Source organism: Micrasema longulum, unplaced genomic scaffold (genome assembly GCF_059751315.1).
Source record: "Micrasema longulum isolate JH-2025_06_02 unplaced genomic scaffold, ASM5975131v1 h1tg000236l, whole genome shotgun sequence".
Taxonomy (NCBI): domain Eukaryota; kingdom Metazoa; phylum Arthropoda; class Insecta; order Trichoptera; family Brachycentridae; genus Micrasema; species Micrasema longulum.
In genome coordinates this window covers 370,382-388,193 of record NW_028277441.1, presented here as the reverse complement: position 1 = coordinate 388,193, position 17,812 = coordinate 370,382, and the positions used below count along the sequence as shown (strand labels likewise).

The 17,812-nt window shown below is 31.5% G+C and overlaps 2 protein-coding genes across 4 annotated transcripts in view; one reads left to right on the top strand and one right to left on the bottom strand.

Moving 5' to 3' along the window:
• Positions 1 to 15,376, bottom strand: part of LOC148283461 (L-xylulose reductase) — a 31,036-nt gene extending 15,660 nt beyond the window's left edge. Inside the window, exon 1 of one of the 3 annotated variants that reach the window (XM_088243814.1) lies at positions 15,334 to 15,376. The gene's annotated coding sequence lies outside the window, so the exon portion shown is untranslated. Of the gene's footprint in view, positions 1 to 7,972; positions 8,342 to 9,497; positions 9,602 to 15,333 lie in introns of those variants that run through there. The other 2 variants (XM_088243813.1, XM_088243816.1) reach the window with 2 other exon arrangements.
• LOC148283462 (UPF0764 protein C16orf89) lies at positions 898 to 13,268 on the top strand. Its single transcript, XM_088243810.1, has 8 exons — positions 898 to 956; positions 4,280 to 4,473; positions 5,649 to 5,762; positions 7,063 to 7,200; positions 7,783 to 7,921; positions 10,106 to 10,251; positions 12,599 to 12,821; positions 13,066 to 13,268. Exons 1-8 carry the CDS (start codon positions 931 to 933, stop codon positions 13,190 to 13,192), a joined length of 1,107 nt encoding a protein of 368 aa, XP_088099936.1. The 5' UTR covers positions 898 to 930; the 3' UTR covers positions 13,193 to 13,268.
• Positions 15,377 to 17,812: the final 2,436 nt, after the last annotated feature.

Here is a 17,812-nt window from a genome sequence, read left to right as displayed (position 1 = left end):
TAAAATGCCAATAAAATATACGCCAAGAAACTGCAAAAATCGATCTGGAAAAGCGATGGTACAACCTTTCACCGGTAAGTAATGTTCTTATCTCAATCAAAACTTGTTAAAAATAGCTAGTTAATATGTTAAAGGTACTTATTATTCGTGAGTTATCTCCAGTCTCTGTCCTGCTGAGTAAGTTGGGCGTATAGTGAAACGAGAAACAAAGGTGACGCGTATGCGGAAGGGAGCGACATACTGAATAGAACTTACAGTAGACCGATGTAAACAGTCCGTGCTTTTTACTGTACTACCTGTTTTGTTTGCCAAAATCGACGTGATATGACGCGACGACACTTGCTCCCTCCGCTGGTCATTCCCTTTCCTTCGGGGAAGACTTTTTAGCTCATATTTGTTTATAGAGTGTTATTTCTATATATTATATCTCAATGATTCATAATTCATTTTTGTGGAGCACTGATTGAAAACACCGTATATTTTGTAATTTATATGTTGTACTGAAAATATTTATTAATTAAAAATAAAATAAATACATTCTTGTAAGAGACGTCACTCCCCAATGTGTACGGAAGAATTGATTTATCTTTTACGTTATGGGAAACGTTAATGAAAATATATGTATCGAATTTACATAAAATTTGTATTTAGTTATAATATTACAAACTTATATTTTTTATCTGAATAAATCAAAAAAAATATCTAACATTTAAAAGTTGAACCCCGTACAATTATAATTTCTACCCCAACACATATATTTAATTTCCCGAATCACCGAACTTCAAATATTCATTAAATTTAGCAAGCCTATTTAGTAGGTGCAATTAAAAATAATTATAATTTTACGGTGCTAATGCTAAGTATTTTTAGCCACATATAAAGTCACAGATCGTCTTAAGGAAGTTCCTTTTCTCGATAGACGCGTTTACAATGAGCAACATTCTCATATTATGGAGGTGATCAAATTTTATTAATCTATGTATGTAGTTTTGTCCGCTTCGTAGTGCAGTGGTTGACGCGTTAGACTGTCCCACTTCCGATCCCGGTACCGTTTACACAAAAAAGTTTATACGCGGCATCAATAAAACGCAATTAATTTAAGTCTGAAATTTGAATAAGGAAATATAAAAAATTACGAATACCGATAAAAATATATGAAACAGATTTAGAAAACTTAATTGAATTTTCAAAATCAATATGGATATTGTGGAGACATGTTTTCATATATTACTTTAAAAAATAAATTATTAAAAAAATGTCCCTACAAAAACGCGACATGTTTGGCCTTGATTATTGTGACGATATTCAATTTATATTTAGACGGTCGCAAACAAAGTTCAAAATTAACCCTAATCGTGACGTATTAGGCCCTTTTTACACATGCCACGCCAATCCACCCGGCCCGGTAACTTTCGGGTAAACTCTACAAACGCATACACAATGCATGACTGTACGTATAATTTTTGTTATTTCAAAAAAAAAGTTTTCCATTTTAAAGTTCATTTTGATGTTCATAACTTATTTTATTTTATGTAATGACTAGATGAAACAGTTCGTTAAAACTATTTTATTTTTTTAACTATTTTTTTTTAAACTAAAAGAAAACAATGAGACGGACTTGTAAAAAAATGCTATATTTTTTATTCACATAATTTATAACAAACAGAGATGGAAAACATTTTAGAGAAGGGATACGCAAGTCCAGGCATTTATGGGGCTTATGAACTGTTATTGACTGGTTAACCTGACCACTTTACGCTCTGTGCAACATTCAGTATTCAGCCTTAATTTTTTTCATCCATATTTCTTCCGACTGTTGATTTTTGTAAAATGAAAGAGCTGAACCCTTTATTGATGCGGTTAAGATTCATCTGACTGAATTATTTCACCTGCATAATAGGCAACGCCTGAAAATATTTTTAAATTTTTATACTTCTTATTGAATAAGTTGATTTAATCAACAATATTCTGAGTTTGTAAACTTTTTTGTGTGTAAGTAGGACTAGATTTCACCCCTTAGTTTAACGACGAAACATTTCAGAGAAGGGGAAACGGAAGTTAAGATATTTATAAGGCTTATGTCCTGTCATTGGCTGGTTTAAGTAGCCACATTACAAACTGTAGCATTCGGTGTGACACAGTGTAATTAGAGATTTTAATCCTACACTTCCCAATGCAGACGATCTGCTACTTACCTGCCGATAATCAGAGCAGTTGTACCATATACGTGATTTTAAACATTTTTATCACTCGAAAACTAGTCTTTTATATTGTATACAAACTAGCCTTTATAATTTATTTTAATAATCGCCACCAGGGTAAAATTGTTCAATAAAATTTGAAACAAAAAGCCAGTTGCTCGTGTATGTCAGAGGTGTAATTTAGCTAATGTATGGTGATTGCTTTGTATTTTAAAAAAGATTTGAAGGTATACTTGAACGTAGTTATGCAGAAAGCAGCCAGTCCATAATTTCGAAAAAAATGAGATATTGATGTTATTGGGTGCAGTAAGGTAGATTCTATGTTCTGCTAAAAACAGCCAGACCGCTTTCATATAAAAAAACTGTATTAATCACCTCCGGAAAAAGGTGTCGATCACAAAAACGGCATTTCTCAATTTGGAGGAAACACCCACAAAACTAGAAAAATCGTATGGTACTTTAATTTTTTTTTAAACTGGTCAAATACATAATAAAATTCTTGTTTGTAATATATAAAAAAACTTATGTATTCATTGTTTATCGTTTGTTAAAGTTAAAAACATTCAAACTATTGTGTAGATTTTATAATTCACTCTTTTCACAAAATGGCTATTATCTCAGTTTCACTTTTCTATGGCTGGCTGCTTTCTGTATAACTACGTTCAATTGTTTCCGCAACTTTCATTATTAGATAAAAAAGGTATTTCTTATTTTCCTTTTATTCCTAATCTAGTATATCGAGGCTACTGACAGAATGCATTAAGTCAACAATTTTGATATATTTCAAATATTTTTAAATATAGGTGCCAAGATGTTGATTTCAAATTTTATGCTAAGCCTAGAATAAAGATTACTCTTTCAAAGCTTAAAAAAAAGAAAGAAAATTGTGGGAAAAATAATAGGTTGAAAGAATAAAAAAGCTTTAAATGCGATTGTCTCGGAACTTGTTTTAACGACTTAATGCATTATGTCAGTAAAGCCTCGATATTGTCTATATTTCTAAAATGTTTAAAAAAAAGAAAAAAAAATAGTTTTTCTAGTATCTACATAAAAAAAGCATTCATTAATACATATTTTAAAGTTCGAATTTTATCGACCTCGTAAAGTAATGGTCAGTTCGCGTTTGTCTACTATGCGAAAGGTCTCGGATTCGATTCCCGACATGGTTAATATGAAATATTGATTTAAAACGGTGTTTTATTTATTTAGTTAACACTTTATATACATAAACATTTTCTATACATATAAGGGCGGGCATATTGCCTTAAGGCAATTTCTTCCCCCCTACCCAAACCGTTCATTTTGAGAAAATTACAAGCTCATGGACATATTGAATCTTAAAGATTGAGAAAAATAAAAATACATAAAAAATTAACACTATACGAAGAGTGGAGAGGGGATGGGAAGGAAAGAAGAAGGATAAATGAACAACTTAGATATAAAGATAGTGACATTTCAATCTTGACTTAAATGTAAATAAAGAAGGGCATTAGTGGGTAGATTATTCCACAGTCGAGCAGCTACTACTGCGAAAGAAGAGGCAAGAAAATTAAAGCAATGAAAGGGTATTAAAAGGGTTCTCTCGTCACTATAACTAAGAGATAGGCCGAGTTGTGATAGAGGTTGGAAGAGCTCTCTCAGATAAACAGGCGAAGTGGGATTATTTAAAATATTGTGAAGAAGTGATAGAATGTGAACGTTTCTTCTATTCTATGAAATGAATATACAATTGCAAATCATCGGCATATAAATGGTACGAACAGGGGAGATTTTTTGTTATTGGATTGTTTTCACATTAGAATATTTCATTGTCCCTACACTGCTACTTGAAACGTAAGACTGATCATCTAACTTTCATGTAGCAAAAAATGATCAAGGTACGCCGCGATTGGTGTACCAATGCATTGCCCTATGCGCTGTTAGGTGCGGAAGGGGAATGATGATGAGTTAGAATTTTTAAAAATTGGACAGTGAAGGGATAAAGCTTATTTTGTTGATTATATAATAACTGTTTTTTTTAAATATATCTAAAATAAAAAGGTGGATTTATTACAGAAAATATACTGTGTTGTTTTTAGTTTCTGCACTCTGGTTTGCGGGATGTGTTGTGCGGAGTCGGGGGCGGGGGGACCGGGGATGGGAATTGCCAGGGTGGACCTGGGCCCCGCAGATACATCCCTCCTGGCAGCCCTAGAAAGGGCTTTAGTGTACATGACCGACAACTATGATAATATGGACATCGATGGGTACTTTGGCGTCGCTATAGCACAAGGTAAATCTTTTTTGAATTCTTAAAATACAATGCTAAAAATCCCTCTGAAACGTTGCTCTACATTAAGCAAAAGACCTTTACGTTAAAAAAAATAGTTATTATTGTTTATAAAACTATTTTCTTTAATTCATAAAAAAAACACAATTAATTTTTTCATAAAAAATACGACTTCTATATAAAATATCACGTCTTGTATAATTCGTAAACTTGAGTCATTAAAAAAAAGTATACGCATGGTACGGCCTTCATTGGTAAAAAAATATATATTTACTATTAACCACTATTATAAAAATATGACCACTATTATAAAAATATTATGTAACAATTTTTACATTTTATCATCATCATTACCTTTCCGCACCTAATGGTGCATAGGGTACACCAAACGCAGCGCATCTTGATCATTTCTGTTACATGAAGGCAAGATGATCAGTCTTACGCTTCAGGCACAAGTCCAGGGACCATGAAATATTCTAGTGTAAAAACACCCTTTTAAATTAATATTTCATGTCAGTGAATCCTTTTTTAAAAAAATATTATTTTCACTTCACTATTTCTTACTATTTTATATTTTCCTCTTAATTCACTATACTCGTATTATATGTTTGGTACTTTTTAATTCTTATGATATGTCTATAGTAAAATGTATAAATTGAAATATTTTGTTTAAATATCCTTGTACTAAATCTATGTTTTATACTGTCTACGTTTTTATATTAAACGCATCTCTCAGACTCAATATCAGACATCTATTACAAAGTCGCTTTATTATCCTGGTGCCTATGTTCAAATCAAAATTTCAAGTAAATAATGTTAAAATAAAAAATATTTAAAAAAATATTTAAAAAAATATTTTCAAGCCGTGGTCACCCTATGAGCGTTGGAAAGGTTATATGCCGATGATCTACATCAATCGAAAAGTACCTTAAATGATTAAAATGATTTTGTTACAAAAATGGTAAAATTATTCAGGTGCCAGTGATTATGCGATTATTTTATATTTTCTGAATGTTTAAAAAAAATACATGGCTTATTATATTACATGCTAACCCTTGAATCAATAATAATGATAAAATAGTCAAAAGCAGGTATGGCTAAAGTGAATAAATATTTATTTTTTAAGTCAAAATCTGATATCAAAATTATTCCGTCACGACATTTATTTTAATTTTCAGGACAGTTGGCGTCCATGAAAAAGGATGGTACTGAATTAAAAATAATTTGGTCTTTAGCAGATTATTTACTACAAATTGCCCGCAGTAAACATTTTCGTAGCAAAATTGGGAGAGGTAAGTCCATACAATTGAAAACCCAATTTGTGCATATATTTTTTATAATTAAATTGGCACATAAATTTGCTTCAAGACAGATTAGTTTCAAGATAGATTGGCTTCAATATAGATTGGCTTCAATATATATTAGCTTCGAGATAGATAAGTTTCAAGATAGCTTAGCATCAATATCGATTAGCTTCAAGACCGATTGGCTTCGATATTGCTTAGCTTGAAGACAGATTAGTTTTAAGATAGATTAGCTTAAAAAATGTTCTCTTCAAGATAGATTAGCTCCAAGATAGATTAACTTCAAGATATATTAGCTGCAATATTAATTAGCTTCAAGATATATTAGCTTCACGATAGATTGAAGGGGAGCACCCCCCCGGTTTTTGATATCTGATTGTTTTCGCAATTACTGATAAGTCCGTCGGGGAAAAAATGCAAAATGCAATTCTTCCCAAACCGCAAGATCTGGAAGCGGTTCCTTGGGAACATATTCTTATTAGTTCCCGTATTGCGAAATATATCGGTGGCAAATAATATTTTATTTAGTCTCGTTCGATTGCATTTCTTGACAACATGTCTGATAACGATAGTGAAAGGGAATACACTGTGGAATCCGCTGCTTGAGCCAGGAGTCGCGACCAGTCAGTTCAGTGTTACCGCGAAGTTGCCGAATCCGGCCTAGGCGGCTGTTCAATTCCGGTCTATCTGAACATCGTCTACATCGGTTGCTGCGCCTCCTTTTTCGGCTGCCTCATCACCTGCCATCCATTGTAAATGTCTTCAAACCGTTGTTTTAACCTGAATATGATTCAGTTTTTCTTACGACGTGTACAGGAAAGGGGTCAGCCAGAGTATCAGGTTTCCAGTCATCTTCTTTCACTTCAAGGGTATCTACTATGATAACCAGACCGTCGCCCTGTGCCCCAATTGCTCCCATGATCTTCGTGCTTCTCATCCCGTGTGCATCGACACCATCTTGCATCACGTGGTGAATCACCACGATTTTTACAACAATAGATTTACAACAAGATGGAGACAGATTTTTTGAGAGGTAAAAGGTGTGGTAGGCTTGACATTCATACCATTCATAATCGGCTATGGGATGGTCGATTGTTCACATTGTACACACTGTGTAACATTCACCATGTTGTCCATTGTTTAACACCCGTACTTCATTTATTTTAATGTTAATAATTAACAAAAAAAAAACAATAAACAGCGAGCCTATTCGTTAATTATTTTTTAATATTCTAAATTTCGAACTGTAAGATAGGAAATTGGTTGAAGAATGTTTATTTTATTGTAGTGGGCAAGAAGCTGTTAGATCCAGAAAGTTGGCGGAATATTGGGAGTTATTTTAATAAAACTTTGATTTGTTCAGATGATGAAGAAGACTATCAGTTTTATGACAACTTTCACAATTCACCGAATGAAAATGAATCAGGTGAGTTGAAATAATTTGTTTCATTTTCAAAGGTAACATACGGAGAAACAGTAATAAACTTTACTATCACGTTATATAGGTAGGTATATTCATATATGAATCAATAAAATATATAATTAACAGTGAGTAACAATATTTTGAGTTTGTCTGATTTTTTAAAAAAAGACCGGGTTTCACTCCCTAGGTAAACTGAGAACATTTTAGAGTAGAGAATATGGAAGTCTAGAAATTTGCAGAGCTTATGACTTGTCATTGACCGGTTTTAGACTTCCTTATCTCTTTTCTAAAATATTATCCATCTCTGTTGTAATATTAATTTATTTATACTTTATTAAATTAGTTCACGATGTCTTTTGATAAAATTACAATTTTATATCGAAATTACTCAAAAAAATGTATTTAATTACCCACGTATATATAAGTATCGTAGTAATGTTTGCTATTATGCCTGATGTGGGATTTTAAGTAAATTATAACGTCAGCTGTCAACAATATAACAGATATACATTTTTGTAAGGGAGTATAAATACATACCTATTTAGGAGGTCTCATTTAATATATGAGATAATTTTACTATTTCAGATATGTGTTTGACAGAGTTAATTGACCAAGCAATGGCCAACAATAAGTCAATACAAAAGTACAAAGATTGTGAAATGAGTTCTGAATGTAAACACTTACTGACAAAAGGTGAATCTTGGGGATATAGTCTTACACACAGGTACAATCAATTAATTTATAAATATATATAGAATATTAAGTATACGCATACCTATCGTATAATACCTATATAAAAATATCGCCTCCCAGTTTAGAAAATCATAATAATGTTTTTTGATCCTGCTAACAATTCTTCTTTAAAAAGAAAGAAATTTTTTATGTCCCCTCTGGTGACATCTGTCACCATTTGCATGAAGCTATTTTACAACCTCTATGCAGTTTCTGGTGACGGCAGAATTTTCCAAAAAAATCTTTTGAACATAAACCAGAAACGGCAGAAACGGTGCACAATCTCTTTCAGTAACGTTTGTTGTATGTAAAATTCTTCCGATGGAGGATTCAGGTGGAGGTGAATTTACGATTATTTTTCTCCAAGTATGTTCAGAATTTAAGTTTGCCGACTTTGAGGGAAAATTTTTCTCTAGGAAACCGTTTTTTGTTTTTATCATTGGACGCATAGAATTAAGAATAGTCTAGAAGGGGCGTAGAATCATATTTGAATACACCGGACTGTGTCCAATAATCTCCCTACTACGCCCCACTTTCGCCGCGCGCATTCGTGATGTCGCCGCGTAATGTTGCACGATGGGAAAAATATAATTATAACACAAATGTAAGGTAAAAAAAGCAATCTGTTAATTTCTCTAAAGTTGTATCGTGCACGCGGAAATATTGATTGACACAACAGAGTAGATAAGTAAAGGGTCATTCAATAAGAGTAATTGAATTAATGAACTTTAAACTTAAAATATAAAACAAATTTTATTTTACATAAAACGGACATTTTTATATCATGATAAATAATATTTGATGTTTTAAAGGTAATGTCGGTCAAATGTCCACCACCGAGTTGTTTAATCCGAGGTCTAATTTTCATTAGTTCTCTCATTAGATGAGCAAAGTTGGGTAAAAAATTTTACTACCCTGGCAACACTAACGAAATGTTCATTTTGTTTCTTCGACAATCTGACAGATGGAAAAATAAAACAATTTTTAAGTTATTAATTTGCTACTTACACATTCATTTGTAAAGTACATATGATGTGATCCTATCATGTTTCTTTAAGATCCTAGCAGTATTTCTACACTTTAAAAGGACACAACACGGCATAGTTGAATTCAAATCAGGAGGTGCGTACTGAGCGACGTTTACAAATAAACTAATGGGTCAAAACGTAAACCTACTCACTTATGAGTAGTTTAGTCGCCTTCTGTTTGATGTGCGTAGGTATGCGGTTTTTGGACTATTCTTAATTCTATGATTGGATGTTTGTTTCTCGGTTTGGATTTTAGAATCGGGGATTTAATCCTGACATCCAAATCATTTAAAAATGGATCATTTGAAATTTGGATTCCATCAGGGGGATCTTGTGGTTTTTCATTTCTATCCAAAGTTAGAAGATTTAAATAATGTTTAATTAGTACGAAAAGAAAAATAAATTTTAAATTAAAGTCAAAATTTATATTGTGAATTTATAAAAAAAACCAAATAAGTATAAAAATATATATGCAAAGGATACTGATGCACCAAAAGGAAAGATTATCACAATTTTTAAAACTTAAGGAACACTTATAACATTAATAAAACACCAAAAACTAAGGAGCACTTTGACAGATTGATGTCAACCACTTTTCACGGTTATTGTTGCGATCCCAACTCTCAACTATAATAATTGTAATTGATGTGAAAGTACTCTTACGTATAAAATAAAGAATACATACTCTGATACTCCTCTGAATGTGCCAATTTTATTAGTGGAGTGGCTACATCTACAAATATACTTTTTTTAATGTAATTTTTTTAAATATGTATATTTTGTAAACTTTGTAAATATTTGTGTTTATTTTTTTGGATAATTGAAAAATAAAAAAAACCTGAATACAGACGAAGAAAAATAGTGACTGTGTAACAGCTTAGGAAATTTGTAGAGATGTGGAAAGTTAGTCAGAATGGTGAATGGTAAACTTACTGTGTTATAAGTTATAACACTCTACTTTAAACTATCCCTGTAAACGCCTAAACTTCCACATTCCCTGATAATTCCTGTATCTCGGTTGAAATATATGGATTTGAAATTGAAATTAAGTTTGTAAACTAATAAGAAATCGTTGGTTATTTTATTTTTGCATATTATGTCAATGTCGGTGCCCAAAAGGCCCAATAATATACTTTACATTGTTTCAGAATATTATACAAGCTGATTTCTCAGGCTCTGGGTTGTGAAGCAAATATTCCAGTGGAAAAATACTGCTGTAAGGTAATGGATGAGGTGAAGAAAATGCATTTTCAAAGGTATCCAACGCCAAAAAGGGATTTATTTCTTGAACAAAGTAAGACACTATTAGTTAATAATAATATTGCCATGTCATCATTACTTTATTAACATTATAAATATGCATGAGGGTACTAGGAAATAAAATAATTGACATTGGGTGTTCAAGCGTATGTTATAAAAAAAAAAAAAAGTAAGTTCAAACTTACAAATAAAAATATTCAAGGATTAAAAAATGTGGAAAAAGAAAAGAAAAGGACTTTACAGGCAAAAGTATGTGTATAATACATTGAAATATTAATACGCATAGACATGCCCCGAGCCCTAAAAAATTATGACACTTAACTCATGCCCAAACGCTCAGTCATGACCAACGGGTGTTTATTCGTTTTTAGACCGCAGCGTCAGGCGAGATGCTTAGAATCAAAACTGAAATGCCTGCTTGTGTCATGAAAGCGTGTAAAAACCTTTCGGATAAACATTGTAAAAAGGATTGTGTAAATTTTCATTGGTAAATATTTGTTCATGAGTGATTAACAAAGCTTAAAACAATTAATTTTCAAATATAAATATTGTTTTTTTGTAAACGTCAAACTACACCTAGCGGGGCAATTGCGAAGCTCTTCTTACTTACAGGGCTGCACTGATAGGAATACGTTTTTAAAATAGAATACATGCGAGTTATTATATTATTATTTTAGCTTTCCCCAAAATTCAGTGAAAACCAATAAATGGGTCGAAATTAAATGCAAGTAATATTTTTTTTAGAAAAAAAGAAATATTTGCGTTCTTATGATTTACCCAAATATTTCATTTTTAGGGCCATTTAGTAAATATTGGTAAGCTTTCGAGTCACTACTTCTTACAATATTTTACTCTTCATTCATATGTCAATGGTATAATATTAATATCTGATTTATAAAAATAAAAAAAATACAATTTTATAGAATATTAACATTTTAAAGTATACGCAATGTTTCAGTGCCAGCTCATGGTAAACCTATTTTTTTTATAATTTTTTTTTTTTATGGTTTGAAAATGTAGTAAATCTTTAATTTTTCGGACAAGCATTACTTCATTAAATCCCTACGCCTCCCTGCAAAAAAATTGAGATGAAAAACGCACTTGACCAACGAAGCGACACACATCGGACGTAGACAAGGGATGTGGCTGGGTAGGGGAGGGGTAGAGGTTTGTGTAAGGGATGCTAGTCCAAGAAATTAAGGATTTACTCCGTTTTCAGATTATAAGAATAAAAAAAAAAAACTGAATTTTTTTTTTTTTTTTTTAAATCATTAGGATTTTAAAATAAGATTATCGTGAGGAATGTTATCCTGAAGTTTTGCAGTCTGGCCCTGAAACAACATGTATTATCCATAAAAACAGAAGTTTTGAGATAAATGATATAAGTAAATACGTAATAATTTTAATAAGTAAAAAAACTATAAATACTCAAAAAAATACAAGCAAAGATAACGATAAACTAGTTATAAATGACAAACTAGCGGAACAGGTTAGGTCATTCAAATACCTAGGTATAGAGATCTCAAGCAACTGTGATCTCTGTACTTCGAAGTTAAGCAGACCGATAAGCTTCCGCTACACCTTGATGTCTTTGTAATATTATTTGGAGCTATAAACATATATGTATATAGAAAGCCAAGTACAGATATAAATGTATAAGACATCGCCAAACATAATATATGGGGTGGAAACAAGAGCTGACACAACCAGGACAAAGAATCTGCTTAGAACATCCGAAAGAAAAACTTTAAGGGCAATCACGGGGAGAACGCTCCGAGACCAAATCCGCAATAAAGAAATAAAACGAACCCGTGGCACTGAAGATATTGTGCGATGGAATGGAGCAGAGCAAGAATAAGATTTTGGAGAGACCAAACAGAATGGATAACTCCAGAATCCCTTACATTTCAGCTAAGGAAATTCCACCTGGTCATCGTCTTTCTGGTAAGCCAACTACAAGAAAGAGGGACAGTTGGATTCCAATGTCCCGAGAGTAACGGCTTTCAGCCAAAATAGATCAACAGATCTAAACAAAGAGGAAGAAGAGTTTTACAAGTCAGACCGATCCCCCTCTCCATGAATACCGAATGGAGTTTCTTGCTATGATACTACGTGGTCCTGTTATAGGTTTTGCCGGATATACAGATCTGGTAACTTCCAAAAAGATTTTTGAGTCTTTCAAAAAGTTTTGTAATCAATTCGGCGATTGATCATGTCCAACCAATTTAATGAAAGGGGCAAGTCGTAAGTTAGGCCGATGATAATGTTAATTTATCTCTACATGAATGTAATAGCAGAAGATTAAAGAAAATTCCTATTAACCAAAAATAGAAATAGAACATGTATTGACCGGATTTACTCAGAATCACCTTGTTTTTCAGTTTTGGTGTGTACTTTGAGTGGCTATGGAGAATTCTTACAAAATGGTTGGCTGCAACTAGTTCTAGATTGGCAAAGATTCCCAGGATGTTGGGGAAAGGAATCTTCACAATCAGGAAATGGTTTACACTACCATTTGCGGAGAATTTCACTATCAAAGTCAAGAAAATACCTAAGAGACTCGATGGATAGTGGATATTCCAAGCAAACTAAGCGATCTTCTAGGTGAATCATTTTATATAGCTTGCCTGTTTTATTAAACTTTATGTTACATTTTATTATTAATAATGTTAGTAATGAAGTAAACAAATCAACGTTTAAGTGGTGAAATGATCAAATTGAAAAAAGCCTAATATTTATTTGTTACAAACTTTTTCATGATGTTTTCTTCTGAGATTTGTAGAATATCCGTTAATTAATATATTATCAAACAATATTTATTTAGTTATTTTCATTAATTTACCTTCAGGTCTTTGGGATATTACAATTGCTCAACACACACAAGTGGATTAGGAGTTGCTTTACTGGCTGTAGGACTACGGCAAGCCTCGTTGCTTCAGCAGGATTCAAGGAAGACAAATAAGGAGCTGTATTAGACAAAATTTATGATTATTATTTGACATAAACCATGTATTAATCTGCAAATTAAATAAAACGGTAAATGATTGAACATAATTTCCATATTATTGATGATTCATAACGACTACTGTATTCATATGAAAATTGAAGCTGTGCATCGGGCATATGTTGCATACAAGCAGAATATTTTAGTTTTTTTTAAATATGAGAGTTGTAGTATTATTGACCTTCCTTATAATACGAGGTTTGTATTTCATAAGTGGATTTTGTTTCCTGACTTCTTTATTTGAGTACTTAAAGTTGGGTATTTTGGCTATGGACCTTTTATAGGAATTTCTCCGCATTCGCTAAATGAAGAGAAAAACACAAAAAATCTCATTCAAAAGTAGCCGGATTATTGATATACATCAGTTAGTAGGCCCTCCGTTTTACTTGGAAGAGATCACAGCATTTTGTGTCATGTTATAATTTATTGTCATTATTACCTGCACCATTCTAACATGAAAGATATTACCTCTTGTGATAAGTCATTATGACTTATCACGGAATGAACGTGCCTTAGATCCTCATCACACTTGTGGATCGCGCCTCCTGGTTGTCTCCCGAAACTGAAACGGGGGAAATCATCAACAAGTGAAAACATCAACAAGTGGTTTGAAAATCTTGAGGGGGTTCATCATCACATGAACAGCTTTTGATCTCAGAAAGTTTATAGCGGTGTAGGTAGCTCATAAACATTTTCATGATTGTAGGTATTCAGTATCGGAGCCATAAAACAAAAATATATATACACATGTGAAGACCTTTAGATATGCGCATGACTTTTGAGGTATAATTAAAGAATTACTAGTAATTTTCTTAATATAATAGATCAATTATGTTATGTTTACATAATCACCAGTTTGAGTATTGAAATGAATTGAACAGCTTTTTAAGTAAGTTATACATAAATTATTATTAAAAATCCAAAAAATGTGGTTGTGCAGTATTTAATATTCTGTATCTGCTGAGACGTTAGTTATTTTTGGTGATTTTTTGGAGTATTTTTTTTTATCATGTAGCACTCTACCTGCCAATTTACATACCTGTGTTCAAGCAAACATTTTTATTTTACTTTTTAAAATGGCTTTTTACAAAAAAAAAATGAAAAAAACAATTTAATTTCATTGTTACCTTTTGATTTTGGTTCCATTATGGACTATAAGCTCTGAATATTTCATCAATTCAGCGTTATCCATGATTATTTCAGCCAAGTTGAGTTTCTTTTTTCATGATTTGAAAAAGGAATTTGAAATAAAATACCACAATTTCCCATTCAATATTTATTTGCTTGTCACAATATGTTTCTATTCAAACGATCTCTCATCCACATTGCTATGTCCGTCTTAACATGTACCACAACATTTAATCTATGGTATAAATGAATGTTCACAATGATTACACATGGAAATATAAGTTGAGGTTAAAACGGTTAATGTTTTCTATTACCAGTCATACATACACACTTCATGTACTCAAATATCCAACCACAAGCTTGGAGAGGGGGTAACAGTCTTATGATACATAAAATATTCAACTTAAACAGAGAGGTGCTGTATTTTAAACATTTTTGCATAAAAAGCTGATAAAAAAATAGAAACAGTAATTTTATACGGTTGTTTAAAATGAAATAGTAAAACCAAAAATGATTTATGCATAAAGTTATAAAATACGCATTTTATGCACTGTAAGCTCTCACAAAATACTCAATTTTTACAGTGAGCCGAAAAACCCCCTATTCCTTGATAAAATTAATTAATATTATGATATTTCAGTATTGAAAAATGAATATTAGATAAATGGGATGAAAAGCCCAAAATAATATACCGATTAATCAAATTTATCTGCTGATTTTCACGAGATCAAAACACATTTTCATCTACTATTACAGAATCGTTTCATCCATAGAAACAATTGTGAATTATGAAAGACAAAAGGTTAACATTTTAAGAGAAAAATAGCAAAGTAACAATTGATATAACTCCATATATTATTAGGTATTTAGATGTAAAGTATGTTAAAATTAATAGAAAATGTGGATGGGTTATCTGGAGCTCAATCACAGATGGCTATCGACATGCTAAAAAACGTGCTAAGTATTTGAGCGATCACCACGAACAATCATGAACACGCTGAAGTTAAAGCGGTCGCGTTGCAAAACGAAATTCAACTTCGGTCAGTTCAAGAGGATTGGTTGAATCTCGCACAGGAACTTATCTATGGCGTTTTGCAACGCGACCGCTTTAACTTCAGCGTGTTCATGATTGTTCGTGGTGATCGCTCAAATACTTAGCACGTTTTTTAGCATGTCGATAGCCATCTGTGATTGAGCTCCTGAAAGAGTTAACACTTGATAGGTATGTATGTATGCGTATATTTTGAAAAGGACAAAAGCACTCTCTCACACTATTGTAATATAGAATTGCGAGAAAAATAATTATGTACCTATTTTAATTAAACACATGTAATAATAATTAGGCACGATGAACAGTATATATAAAAAATATTTACAATAACAGCTATTACTAGAAACAATAATAAGCTACCTTATCAAATCAATGTACAATATATAATAGATAATACATGTATTTATTTATATTCAAACAATATTTCATACTGACAATCCCAACAAATATCATTATATATTATTTACTTTGCTATAATAATTCGCTCAATGTTGAATGCCAATATGAAATAATAATACACTTGAACATAAAAGCGCTATTTTAAGATGTTTTCATTTTCGTAAGGCATAATAAGTATATAGTACAGTACCCAGCGCCGAATCTAGCGGGATCTAGTGCCCTGTCACTCACTGAAAAGGAATGGGAATACGTATTTACAAATTAATACCAAGATATTATTCTTCCCTTCGTTGGGTCTGGTTCTTTGTGCCAAATGAACCTCTGGTAGGTCCAACTCTGATAGTACCACGTTGAATACAAGATGCTCTGGTTAAAATGGCAGATATTCCATTGGAAATATGAAAACAGTCTTCAGGTTATCTACTGACGTTTTTCGGCGGAAGTATATTTTTTAGGTTCTGATAACTTTTTTAAACACTTACCAGCAACCAGTTCATAACTATTAGCTCCGATGAAAATAAATTTAATAGATTTAAATAAAATGGAGTTTTGATGGAGTGAAAATTGAAATTTTAATGAGAGATGGATTGATGGACATTGGATGATAATAAAAAAATGTACCATATATATGTTCATCAGTTTAAGTTTGAAGAAAAAGCAGGTGTTTTTTGGATTTGAGTGCTATTAAAAATTAACATGAAATCAATGAACAGAATTTTCAACAGTGGGTCATAGATTTAAAAGAAAGATATTGAGATATTCGAAAGACAATATAAACATATATTTAGGATATCTGTTTTGTCATATGCAGCTCTACTCCGCAGAGCATAGTGATTACTGTGAATAACATACTTAACAGTTTTCCTTCATCATCATCATCATGTCTGTCATATACTAAACACACAAATAATTAGATGATACAATGAATGCATTCTATTGTGAGTTTTTAAATAAATTGAGAAAAGAAATTATCTTTGATAGTTAAAAACCTGTCATAAAGTTATATGGACAAATAAGATAAGATTTTTGGTAGAAAATCAATTCGGCTTTATTGTGTTTAATGGAATGTGGTTTACGATAAAAGCAAGGATTTCAAGGACTCGAAAATATACTTATAATATTGAAAAATAATCTGATAGTAAATTAGAAATAGTATAGTAACTACAACTGCAATTAATAATAATGATATTTTAAACCATTTACCCTGCATAATCACACAAAATAATACAACGAAATAGCATCGCCCCTTAAATAGATTAAAATTTGGATGGCATTTTTATAAAACAAACAAAAAAAAAACATTTTTGAATATTTTATTACAATATAAACCGTAATAATAATAATTGAGACGTGATTTTTGATTCATAAATGACATTGATTAGCAAAGAACAGCTGAAATATTATTTCACTTGCAAAATTGATTTCATAAATATTTATGATACATTTCATATAAAATTAATCAATAGTTTTTTGATAAATTTCACAAGATTGAAGTCAGGAGTGTTAGAAAACTATGTAAATAGGATTTACTTGTCATATGATCTTTGTTGTAACTCTTCATGCCCGGCGACTTCTATTCACTTTTGATTATATACAAAACAATTATGGTAAAGCTAAACGATAATTATTAAGAGACATTTATCATAAATTATAAGTAAATAAGACTTAAATAAGGGTACAAATCTTAAATATTTATTTCCGCAATTTATTACGGAAATTAGTTCAATGATTATGAGATATATTTTACGACAGTAATATAATCTTAATTTACTTAAATTGCACAAGAAATAAACAATAATAGGATGATACAACTCATAAAATGATTTTAATTCAATGCGATGATAACCTAAGTATTAAAATATTTCAATAACACAACTAATATTAAAATATGTGTACATTTGCCTGCAGGAAAAACAAAAGGCAGAGGTCTAATAATACATATTTAGAGGGGCTTGGAAAATAATAAAATATTTTATTTTGGATCATTTCATGAAGTTCTGTTTTTTCCAACCA

What these genes read in the sequence shown, in the direction of transcription:
- LOC148283462 (XM_088243810.1), top strand. Translation starts at nt 931, where the DNA reads ATGAGCAACATTCTCATATTATGGAG. An exon ending in ACCGAATGAAAATGAATCAG is followed by an intron (nt 7,201 to 7,782) that starts GTGAGTTGAAAT and finishes TTACTATTTCAG; the next exon opens with ATATGTGTTTGACAGAGTTA. An exon ending in CAAACTAAGCGATCTTCTAG is followed by an intron (nt 12,822 to 13,065) that starts GTGAATCATTTT and finishes ATTTACCTTCAG; the next exon opens with GTCTTTGGGATATTACAATT.